The following is a 13038-nucleotide window of genomic DNA, read 5'->3' on the forward strand; positions in this document are numbered from 1 at the left end:
GAGAGAGGCGTTGAAAGGCTGCTCCAACTGAACTTATTGTTTCAGAGGAAAACACGAACACAGTGTACAGTTGAGTCTTAATAGCTTACTTACAACTGGGCTCGTCAGGCACTCTTCTTGGCTGCAGTGGTTATTATTATATTTACATGATTCCAGCTCCCGTTTCTGCTCGGTGACAGCTCGGACTTTTCCTTTCTCTCCCTCCCTCGCTCACAGACACATAACGAGTATGGTAGTCCATTCTCACTGCAGCACGGACTACACTGCCCATCAGGCTACATTCTTTAGAGCTATGCCTGTAGCATTCTGCCTATTAGCTTAGCACAACAACAACAACAAAAAGGCGCTCTCTCACCCAGGAAACACGCAGAGAGAGAGCGTCACCCTGTAACCATGGCAACTATTAAACCCGATTCTTTTTTCCCCATGACAAAACAGAGAAAACCGACTCGTAGTGTGTTAAAACAGTTATATTTCTTTATTTAATCATCTTCCGGAAGAGAGAGAGACCTCTGCACAGCTCGAACGCCAGTTGCAAGAGCTCTCTAACATCAGAATCATAAGCTGTGACTTATATGGTGTTATTTCGGTACTTTACACGTCACACAGGCTTGAACATTGCTTATATGGAAAGTTCCTCTTTTTTGTGTCTATATCTATTAATATGCCTGTGCACTAAAACTTCCTGTTTTTCAGCCTGGCTGAGCACTTGTTTGTGGGCGATGGGATTATTAACCTTCATTATTAAAGTGCATAAAACAATATAATGAGCAGATACACATTAAAATATTTCTTTTATTCCTAACACAACCGTAACGCTGCCGCCTGGAACAACAGAGCGTAGCTGTCAAACAAACCCAAACAGTCCTGACCCGCCACAATATGAAACAGGAAAGTACCGCCGTGTAATCCATTTATTTCAACAAAGTAACTGTATTCTAAATACCACCTTTTTAAACGGGAACTGTAACGGAATACAGTTACTCATATTTTGTATTTTAAATACGTAACGGCGGTACATGTATTCCGTTACTCCACAACACTGATAGTGACAGCGATTGTGTAACCACTGCAGATCCTGGGATGAAGTTTTGGCTTCTTTTCATATCAAATAATCTGCTCTCCAGGTGAATTTCCTGCTTAATATATGGTTTCCTGGTGCACTGAAGAAAGAACTTGTCTGAGCTTTAAATGTAGGCGTTGTTTCAAAGAGGATTATTTGTTCAAGCATACTCTCTGTTTTTCATGTGGCTGCAGTCGGCTTAGCATACAGATAATACTCGTTAGTAACTGGAGGTCAGTCCTTAAACTTTTAATATTCTTTCCTCTGTAGACTCTCCCTCCTCCAACGTGCCGGCCACTTGCTTACATCCTCATCTTTTAATTCTTTCTGTTCGCTCGGCTGCCTGAGAATGTATTAACAGGCTGGACATTCATCAAAGTGACATTATTCGCATTCATCCTCCCCTCTGCCGGCGCTCCACATGTTTAAGATTAATTTACAGGGACGAAGGAAATGCTGGAGAATAGACTGTCTTTTAACCGTGACTGCAGAGGAGTGTTCAGTCATATGCAAACAACAGAAGCTCCTTTAACCCAAAAGCATCTTTGGCCAAGATGACCGCACAATCCATCAAAGTCCTTATGAGTTAGAGATAATCAGCGATCAACACCTGCTTCCTAACATCAGCAGCTCAGAGCAGCTGAACTCACCTGAGACTGTAGGAATCACCAATACATATGAGTTCATGTGTTCAGTGTTCATTTCATGTCCCTCCTGTTTTCATGAACAGCAAAGTTTACTAACTGTTTGGGAAATTTTCCCTGAACAATCAGCCAACCCTCGCTCATGAAGCGCACGTGACTCCATCTGTAGATTCACCACCGAGCCTCTCGTGCCACTCAAACCCAGAGTTTGTTTTTTGCGTATTTTTTGTGAAAATGTCATAACCCCCCCACTGAAGCAGAGATTGATCCTACTCAGTTTCTGAGTCGCCAGCAGCAGGATCCTCATGTGCGTCTCCAAAGTTGTTGTGAACTTGTTAGTTATGCCTCTCTGCAGCCGGCATGACTTCTTTATGCAGAAGGTGTTCTGGTTCAGAGCACTGAGGAAACAGCTCTGTGGCCACCGCTGTTATTCCAGCACCAACATTTCCCCTGCTTCAGAGTGCTGTTAGCATCTACTAATAACCAGTGAGTGAAAACACATCAGTGTGGAGAAGGGGGACGGTCCTCAACACATAAAAGTACCAGCAGGACACACACCAACGTCTCCGGCATGTAAACCTGCGGCTTATCCACATTTATGTGACTAACATGTGACTGTTATCTGTTAGAAGACAGCATTGCTGCAGCTGGTGCATAAGAACATCAGCATGATGGGCAGAAACCCTGTTATGACTCGTCTGAATAACGTCTCAGCGAGTGGCCACGTTGCAGTCTACACTGTGAGGGTGTCTTTGGATCCAGACAAATGTCTGTAACGTGTTTGCCGTCGGGCATCTCTGCTGATGAAACTGAGCTGTGAAGCTTCTCTCACAGGAGTCGGGGAAAGGAACGTATTCAAAGTGCAACAGATCAAAGTGCAGAATTGGTTTTATTGTAAAATTAAATCCTAACTTTAATCACCAAAGGCACATTTTTGGTGTTCCAGTAGCACAACTCTTATTTCGGTCCAGGTCGGGGAGGGGGGGTCTTGTTCCAGGCAGAGAGGCCCAGATGTTCGTCTCGTCCTAGTCAGACACCTGAACCACGTCAACAAAGTAGCAGCTTTACTCCGAGTCGCTCCGTAATGATGGATCACCTTGTGTCTAAGGAAGAGGCGTCGCTTCAAAGAAACTTATTTCCAGCACCTGCATCCATTAAACTGTTCTTTCTGTCACTACTCAGAGCTCGTGACACAGGTGAGGGTGGGAAGGTGGATAGATTGGTAAATCGACAGCTTCTCATTAACTTCTCACCAGCACAGCGGAGCGGTGCAGCGTTTATATCACACCTGACGCCACATCAAACCTGCTGTCAGTTCGCCTCACCTGTGAACAAGACCCTGAGACACCTAAACTCTGATCCAGGGTGGGTCCACTTCACCCACCTCAGACTTGGGGGTGCTAATTCTCCTTCACCCCACTTCACACGCTCATTTAACTGCCCCAGTGTGAGGTGGGGGTCACCACCCCAAAGCCAAATGAATGACATCATGAGCAGATAAGATTTCCTTCAACATCTTCAGAGTCATTTTTTTGGTTTGTCCTCTTCACACCATGATGTGCGCTCTATCTTGGTTTCTGCAACTGTACCTGTAGAAAAGCACTCTTGACCTCTCAGATGGACCATTCATTGTAACCGAGGCGTTGATCGCCTTCCTTCTTTTTCTGTTTCAGGACGAGAAGAACCAGGTGCTGACCACCAACATCTGGCTGCAGCTGGTGAGTTTTCCTTCTGGTAAAAGATTAAGATGATTGTAAAAAAGGGTCCAGACGGTTCTTACACCAACCGTAAAACATTAGTTTTCACACCTTCAACCCACTGACTGTATAAAGATGCACATGAATGTTACATCTATTAATGTTGTTCTTAGCTCATGCTTGTGGTGCTCAGGTGAGCCGCCTTTACCTGTCAGGTACGCTGGAAACATCAGCGGTTTCCAGGGGACGTAGTTTCGAGTCTTTTTCCTCTTTTCTGTCTTTTTTATATGTTTTTACATTTGCAGCCGAGGCTGAGCGCGTTCTACGCCTCAGTGAGAATCTGTGTATTTCCCAACATGTCGAACTTTATCTTGAGGGTATGTTTGTGCCAGCTTTGGCATTTAGAAATGGAGGTCCCTTTTTGGGGGGAGTTTAGTGTAATGATCCATAACTCACTGCCAGAGGATTAGTTATCTCATCAGCGGCTCAAGATATGAGATAGCCCTCCACCCAGCCTCCCCCTGCCGTCACCTACAGAGAGTTAAAGCAGGGTCTCCGTCAGCCGTCGCAGGCGGGAGTATCGGTGGCAGTCGGGATGGCGAGCAAACTGACTGTGGGCAAAATAAAGCGAGTAAACACTGACGATGAATAAAAGCCTGCAGCCACACCGCCCCATCCTTCCACAGAGGATGAACTCCAGCTCTGCCACTTGACCCAGATACAGTGAGTTTGCTGTGATGGAGAAAAACTCCAAAAAGCAGCGCCAGCACCGCCTCTCTGTTTCCACGAATGCTCCGTGAGCCTCGCCACCTCCTGCTCTTTGACGCTTTACATCTTCTCTGTTCGCTTTGAGCCGGTCTCGCTCGGAGGAAAGCCAGTTTTCTTTGTTTTCCTCGGGCAGGGCTGACTCTGGTGTGAATGTCAAAGCTAATGGAGAGCGCAGGAATCCATTAAGAGAGCTCCTTAAGCCCATTTCACACAGCTGTCCAAATTTAATTAGGTTTCATATCAGGGCCTGTGGAATGTGTGTTTGTACGCTGCACTAATCCGGCCTAATCTGCTCCTCTCGGATGGAAAGGTTGGTTCCTCCCCAGAGGCTCTCCCAGGACCAATGACTGTTTTGGCTTAATTTAATTTGGCTTCAGCTCCTCTTTCTCCTCCTCTGCTGCTGCTGGAGTCATTGTTCAGGGTTTTATTGTGAAGGGGAAGAATGTCTTTAAGCGAGGAGAAACATTTCTGCAGCGGGAGCTGGGAGGCTTTTTAATGTCAGAGTGTTCCTGCAGCCTTTGTTCGTTTCCTCCTGGCAGGCGAGAAACTTTGACTCACCGTGAGAGTAAAAACTGCCTCCTGGATCACATTTCTTCCTTCAGGGCCTCGGAAAGAGCTTTCACGTTTATTCTGCAATGATTTTGTTGAGCATTCGTCTCATTTACAAGCTGTTTGTACCCAGACGCACAGACTCAGCAGCATAAAGGAGCGTAAACACAGAAAAATGCAGAAATCTCATTAAAGCACGGGGGAGACGCTGTACTTTAACTGTTACTCCACTTAAAATGATTTTTTATTAATGAACAAAGCAAATAAGCAGTGAGGATATTTACCACCTAAACACATTAGCTGTGATGGTCTTTGGCCCTCAGGTTAAAGTTGAATTTTGGGGTTTTTGGTTTTGAGATTTATTTTCAGCTCCAGTATTTTTTTTATAGTTTTTAGCCCTCAGCCATGAAAGACTGCTGGAGTGTCGAGAGCAGCAGACGCTGTAGAGCACAGAGTTTGAATATCAGTGACTTCAACCTCAAGGTCAAAGTCAGAGGTGCAAATGTAGACAGTAAAGCTGGTTCTTTAGGGAGCAAGCGAGTCACAAACCCGGGGCACAGAGATGTTACAGGTCTAATCAGAAAGAGTTTATTCCTCGAAGGGGAAAGCTGGAATGAAACAAACCAAATAATGATGAATAAAATGTTCTCGATGCACTAAAATCTCACACAGTCCCACGATTGTCCTACGACCCACGGCGAATGCTCCTCATGCGGTTAAAAACAGGAGAGGAATTCCTCTTCCAGAGCAGGAACCAGCTTAGTCCCAGGAGGACAAGGAGAAGCCTCCCGTCTCCGTCTCGTCCCTCCACCTTGCCTTCCGCAATCGGGTCTCTCGCTCGCTGCCATCACCTCTTCCCTCGTGTCATCGCCCTGGTAACAGACAGATTCTGGCTAGAACCATCGCTTGGGAAGCTGGCCTGGCTAATAGCCATGGCGACCCTCCACACAGCTGCACCCGGCGAACAACAGCGGAGAGAGCGGTACTCGATCACGCACGGTTTTCCCCACTGGTCGCCATCTCTGTCGCTGGAAACTGGGACGCTGGTATTTTGTTATTTCCTGGGTGATCAGCGTTAATGATCGCGTTGACTTCCACGCCTCTGTCCTACGTTTGGGTCTGAACGTCCTCTGGGATTAATAACACACACAGCCACGTTTCCACGATGAATGCAACAATGTAACACGCAGGTATTTAATCCAGACTCCGTGGATGACAGTCATGACTTCAATCCACTACATCAAAATTACTGATGAGGATAAAAATGTTTAGAGTTGATTCAATATTCAGGGCAAAAAAAGTAAAACTGCTGGAAGATAAAAGTTGTTATCATAAGTGCGCATTCACATGCTGCCCTGTGATTGACCGATTAGATACTTGTGTTAATAAGCGTCTGTACCTAATGAAGTGGCCAGCGAGTGTAATTAACATGAAATTCTTCTTCTTCTTCTTGTGGTGTTGTCAGTGCAAATAATCAAATAAAAATAACAGCAGCTCGAAATTAAACCATTAAAATAAAATATCTAAAATATTGTATTTACCTCACCATTTTACTGCTTACGTCCGCCTGTGGTGACGACAGGATGTCTAATCATCTTCAGCTCTTCAGCAGCTTTTACACGTTTAGTCGTGTTGAAACAAATAATTAAAGTGTTTGGAGAGGTCTTATAATAATCAGCGGCTCTTTCAGAGTCCCAGATTCTCCCTGAAGTCTTCCAGAATAAAAGCGGTGATATCCGGCCTCGTCTCTGAGCTGCTGGATTTATCTGTGTGCATTTCTCTCTTTCTTTCTGAACCTTATCTCGTGGATCAGTCGGCCTCTCCCTTTGTACTGTGCAGGTTTCTGTTGGTCTTATCCGGCTCTGACTTGTGAAGCTTTGGAGGCTTTGAACATCCTCCCTGCTCATTGAAATTACATGTGAACTCTCAGAATCAAACCGGCTTCCTCGGCATGTTCTGAAGTTTCTCACATGTTCTAGTCTCAGTGGTTTCCATGCTAATGCTAACGGAGCGAGGAGTTAATGTTGTGTTTTATTACATATTTCAGCAAACCTCATGGAGTCAACATATTCCTCCTGAAAGCTAAGAAGTAAAACGTCAGCCCAACTCTTTTAATATTTCAACAGTCGCAAGAATTTAATATGTGAAATGAAAACTAAAGGCCTTTGGATGAAAGCGCTCTGATCTAAATCACCAAATATCTCAACCTGGAAAATTAATTGGATTAATCTTAATATTTAATTAGTAAAAAATAAAATATTTAGGCTTCTCTGTTTGCTCCGTACGTCTCAAAAACACGCTGAAAATCATCTTTAAGCTTTGCTGCTTTACACGCTCGGTGCGTCTGTGACGCTTTGACCCAGTTTCTCCAGCTTTGCTGACAGTTACAGTCGAGCAGCACGGTGCTACTGTTACACACAGAGGGACGGTTCATCCAGGTGCACATTCAGGTGTTCACAACAAAGCAGCAGCTCTGTGTTACTGACGGCTTCCATTACAATAGCTGGCCTGCGTTGCCTTTGTAAGGGATCCTGTGTAATCAGAGTAAATGATGGAGAATAAACCAGTAAACGATACGCAGCACAAGATGTACTGGCTGGTTTACCAAAACATTTCTTATAACTTTAACTGAAACCAGCTAATTGTTTCTAATTGTTTCTAATTTTTGATGGAGCATTGTTACAAAGTCTAATGCAGGAGGCTAACATCGTTTAGCTAGCCTCCTGCATTATTTGGTCACATTATTTACTTATAACTAAATAAGTATCAACTTTACATAAATGTATCTACTGCTCTCACCTGAAACACAGTAAAACAGCAGCTCTGGGTTTATGATGGCTTCCATTACAATAACTGGCCTGCGTTACTTTTTGCCGCTGCCACCTACTGGTGAAACTAAATATCACTTTAACACCAGATCCGATGGGAGCAAACGAGCTGTTTGCTCTGTGCTGTGATGTAATGATGTAAACTTCTGTCATAACAAAAGCAAAAGGAGGGGAGCACGGCCACATTCAAAGAACAAGAATTCTTAGCCTTGTTTTTAGCACTCAGGGTGACACAATACCAAACCCCATTATCCAAACTCTCGGCATCACTTAACACCGGATAAAAGAGCTGAGATCCGCAGGTTTGTTGTTGGTGTGAATGTGAGGAAGAAGATAATCCAGCTGTGATCCCTGATAATGCTGAGTAATTACAGAGTGAGAAGAGAGCCCGTTTTACACCATGACACGGTTGGAAATGTGTATTTGGTGAAGTCTAAATGTTAGTGACACACTTTTATTGACCTGTTAGATGAACAAATCTGCAGTGATGCAGCAGTAACTGAGCCTGTGGGCGTTTATCCATACACGCCATCAGTGTGTGGTCCAACCAGTGAGGCTGGTTTACTCTGACGTGATGCTTAAAAAATAAGTGATGACATTTCTTTGATAGACGCGATGATGAAAGGACATTAATGGTAATGGACACTTTTATGTTTCTTGTCTCGCTCAGTTTAAAAGTTATTATATGCACAGCGTCACGTTTTTGTCAAACATCAGATGTGCCCTGCATTTTTATTTTTTACAAACGTCAGAGCCTTTTTGAGGGGAAATGTCTCTGCAACAGTTCAGCTCTCAGTGGAGTCCTCCGGGAAAAACATTTCAACTCAGTGACAGGAAGTAAACAAGATGAAGAGGGATGTGTGCGACCTTCAGTCACCACAGCCTCAAACCGTCAGCACGGACCACAGAACTCGGAGAAGCTCGGAGACGTAACGAGGGCCGAGCCTGCCGGGGAGCCAAGTATGCAAATGAGGCGATTCTTGGCGGCGCTCCATCCTCTCTCAAACACCCGGAGCTAACAATGGCTGTTACATAAGATTCATCAGTGTAATCTGGATTTCACCAGCTGAGATTTGGAGGTCAGGCAAACACAAGCTGCTGCTGATCACACAGAAGAATCACATCTGTGTGATTTTACTGTTGGCCCATCATTTATCTTTATTTCCCTCTGCAGGTTTCACAAAAATACACTGAATTTGTAGAAAACTGTGTTTACATTTATTTTTATTTTAACTTGTTTGCATTTTTCTGTGTAATTTTGAGTATGTATTATGTTAAGACATGCTTTTATTTTATTGATTTATTTATTTTCTCCCCCTTTTAATCTGCAGTGGTTCAGTCCAGAATCTATTTGGGCTGTGGCTCAACCAATTAACCATCACCACCTCATTAAATGTTAATTGGTCAGCTGGTTTATTTGTGAAGGTGTGATTGGTCCATGTGGATTTTTTTTCTGTTTCCTGTTTTTTATTTAAAGAAACTGAAACGTGTCGGTCACTTAATAAATCTGTTCTCGGATACTTTAAGCATCGGTGGCGTGTTCATGTCATCAAACAATGTTTACATACAAGTTTTTTTAAGAAAGACCCAAAAACAGGAAACATTAGCCAACAACATAAATAATATTTAAACCCAAACAAACAGGTCCTAAACCTGGAGGATTAAAAGTGGACACGTTAGCTCAGCTGATCTGAAAAACACGAACGATCCGTTCGGCTCTAAGCAGAAATGTTGACCTAAAATAATATTATTGCAAAGCTGCTCCGTTCTTCAGCATGGAAACCAACACGTGTTAATGTTAGCATCATCATACTGGAGCCTTTTATGGTAATATGGCAGGAAAACTACAATACTGGCTGATTTTTGAAGGGGGCTAAAAATAACTGCTGTTGACGTGGACGACCTTCATGTGAAGTCTGACCATCACAGTGTCGAGATCCTGCTTTGTAACTCACTGAATGCATCATTTCCATCTGCACAGAGCGCCAAATAAAGTCTGCGACTCCACACAAACACATGTGGGTACGAGGTGGGTCGGTCCATTGGTAACACTGGGTTTTTGTGTGCGTGTTTGCAGTACTGGACAGATTTCTACCTGCAGTGGAACACGTCCGAGTATCCAGGTGTGACCAACGTCAGGTTCCCCGACAGCCAGATCTGGAGGCCCGACATCCTGCTGTACAACAGGTACCTCTGTGCTGCGGGATAGCAGCCGGACCACTCGGTAATGGAGCTGGGAAGAGATAATAAATGTATCCCAGTTTGTTAGCTGCACAGCTGATAACCTCTAACCCGATCTTTAGAGCAGGACGTACAGACTAAAGTTTCCTGGTGTAGCCGCCCCGAGTATGAAAAATGTCAGAAAGGAGATGGAGCGTCACGATCGTTCGTCTTCTGGTCAATTTGTAAAGTTTCTGAAAGAAATCAATAAACCAGAAATCAGTTTGTCTCCTGGTGGAAGCCAAAGACATCTCTCAGTTTGAGGTTTTCTTTCTTTGTTGTGATTGCGTAAAAAAGCCGAGTCAGCCCTCCTGTTATAGATGCTAAAGTTAGGCTCTCTCCTGTAAGCATGAACACCTCGCTGTTAACATCAGGGCTGTGGGAGGCTCTCTGCTGGTGGCACTTCAGCTCATTAACCGAGCTGCAAAGTTTGATCCTTGGAAGTGGAGGGGGTGGGGGGTTGTCAGAGGGAATATTGACCTGGCTGGCTTTAATGAGACAGACCCAGCTCACAGGACCAGAGCCTGACGGTGAATGATTATCAGCCAGTGGGTTCACTTTTACAGCAAACTTCCTTTCCTCTGTACTTCAGTCTTATTACATGCTGGCTGGACACATTCATTGATGCCGACACATCTGCATCTGAGCTTTGATTGGCAGATGGCTCCAGTTCCCCCAGAGCAGGAGGGACTGTACAATCAAAAATCCATAAAAACTGAAAATGTTCTGGTTTTAAACCAGTGATTTATCATTTTTTAAAATGGAAGTTTCCATAAATAACAAGAAGGACACAGAGAACCCAGACCTCCACCCAGGCAGCTCGCTCAGAGGTCAGAGGTCAAATGTGACATGATATACTTGGATGCAAACTATAAAGTGATATTTAGAATGTACCAGTATCATCGTCTATATGCTGCCAATGCAAACAATGTCAGTAAAAAACAGCTCTGTATAGCATTATTATCACTTTGACCTTCAGGTCAATCTACAGACCTTGAAGGAGAGGTCAAAGGTCACATGATATTTTGAATTTTCATATGGTACTTTCTATATGTTGACAATACACAGCACAATCATAGTTTCTAAGTTTTAAAGCTTTTTGTCAATTTTCCACCAATAAATCTTTAAGTTGACCTTTGAGATCTCGCTGAACAAAACTCTTCCAGCCATCCTGACAGAATGACATGCAAACGCTCAAAACCACTGACAGGGCGATGACTCGTGTTCCCAAACTATTGTCTGCTGGAAAATCATCGGGGATCTCACTAACAGATGAAATTCATCTAAATATTTCTGAAGACCGTGTGTACTCCGGGGTCATTAAGGTAATAAATCAATAAATAGCAATAAAGGACTGCACTGTGTTACTTTTAAGAAAAGTAATGAGTAACATGTCAAATAGAGATTACTTTGAGTAACAATCCAAACACTGATCTTCTGCAGCAGAGAAAGAAACCCGACAAAGAGCCCAAATCTTTGGCCGCGCCTCTAAACTCATCAGATCCAAAGTCGAATAAGCGTCAGCATTATCCAGTCTTTGAGTGACGATCTGATGAACCCTGCTTCCAGCCCAAACTACTCTGCGTTTGAAACGGCTGTTGTGTTTTTAACATGTTGTAATGCTTTGTATCTTGTTCTATTTAATCTCAAAAAGCCTCTAAAAACAGTCAGTGATCACTGTCGGCCTCTCTCAGTTTTTATTACCACTGTTCATTTTAAAGCTCAGTTTTTAAACCCTTATGATGTAACTCCAGCCCAGCCCATGCAGCAGTATATTAATGACTAACCTCGTATTGTGGATGGATTATCTCAGTTGTTCTCCTGACTGAAGTTTGGTCCGTTTACAGCATCCTGCCATGCGATTGCATTTGTCCCTAACCATCAGGAACCCTCACGTTAACTTTTATCGTGTGGAAAAAAGTTAGCGTTCATCCTCCAGCTTCACTGTGTTTATGCTATGCTAACGTAGCTGTGTCGCTAGCGGTCACGTAGCACATCATTATATACCAGCTAGCCCAACTTCAGTAACCCTACAAACGTCACTGCTGTTTAGTTTTCTGTCTTCATTTATGTTGGAAGTGATAGCAGAGCTGTACGTTTGAATTTTGTCAGAAATCTCTCAGTCAGAACATGCTATATCATGTTTAGGTGGAAGCTAGCGAGCTAATTTCCTGCTAACATCTAACTCTGTTAAATGTAATAAATTCTGTTTTCATGGATGTCTGGATGTTAAACTTAATTGTTACACCTGGTAAAGCAGCAACGCTGATCGTTTTATTACAGATGAAAGAATTTAGACAGTTTGTAACTCTCAGTGATGCTGCAGTGTTCGTTTGACTTTGGGACCTGAAGCGGAGTTTGGGCCTGGAAATGGCTAATGACGCCAGACTTACAGACCGGATATTGGACAAACCTGATCCAAGCCGGCTCCACGCCCCAACTGTTCCTGAGACTCTGGACAGTCCACGAGGTCCACGTCCACACCCCTGTGGGTAGGAGTGTTTTGGGTTATGAGTGGGACCTACACAATTTAGGCAGGTGGTTTTATTGTTGTGGTTGATTGGTTTATGCTCCCAGCATGTTCTATGTCTGCTCTGGGCTCTCCTTCCAATTAGTTCCAACAATAAAACCTCCACAGAAGGCCCTGAAAGATTTCTCTCTTCAGCCGTCAGAGCCGTCCCGGCGAGCTTCTCTCGCCAACGAGGAACAGCTGACATGTTTGGAGCTTCTTCCCAAAGTCTGAGCTCCTCGTGGGCTGAGCTCTGATGAACACAGAGTGACAAGGAAGGACATTTAACAAGAGCAATTTTGTAAACAAAACATTAAAAAGGAGGAGGAAGCAATAAAGTCCTTTAATAATAATATTTTTCAGCTCATAAGCATCACTGCAGGCGAAATGAACCCTGATGACATCTGTAAGAATTAGTGGACATTATTTAAATATGAATTTTATTCGATGGAGATGTGGTTTATGTTTCAGTGAAGAGTTTCTAATGAAGGTCAGAGGTATAAATACACAGCTCTGTGTGTCCGAGGCTGCACATGTGCAGAACACGTGTGTGCGTGTTCGGCTGTCGTCTTGATGAAACTATGATTTACTCAACGCTCGTGGCTGCCGATGGACCCTGACTGTGGATCTGTCTCTGCCCACAGCGCTGATGAAAGGTTCGATGCTTCATTCCACACCAACATCCTGGTCAACTCCACAGGCTACTGCCAGTACCTGCCGCCAGGTAACACACACAAGCCCCTCCCACTGCTACAATGAC

General features: G+C 43.9%; 1 protein-coding gene across 1 annotated transcript in view; it reads left to right on the top strand.

Annotated features, from left to right (window-relative positions):
• Nucleotides 1-13038, top strand: part of LOC134630335 (neuronal acetylcholine receptor subunit alpha-7) — a 49802-nt gene that overhangs the window by 16276 nt on the left and 20488 nt on the right. Inside the window, exons 3-5 of the mRNA XM_063477536.1 lie at nt 3381-3425; nt 9627-9736; nt 12923-13002. Of these exons, the coding sequence (XP_063333606.1) occupies nt 3381-3425; nt 9627-9736; nt 12923-13002 (235 nt within the window). The remainder of the gene's footprint in view (nt 1-3380; nt 3426-9626; nt 9737-12922; nt 13003-13038) is intronic.

Source organism: Pelmatolapia mariae, linkage group LG7 (assembly GCF_036321145.2).
Source record: "Pelmatolapia mariae isolate MD_Pm_ZW linkage group LG7, Pm_UMD_F_2, whole genome shotgun sequence".
In the NCBI taxonomy this organism is placed as follows: Eukaryota; Metazoa; Chordata; class Actinopteri; order Cichliformes; family Cichlidae; genus Pelmatolapia; species Pelmatolapia mariae.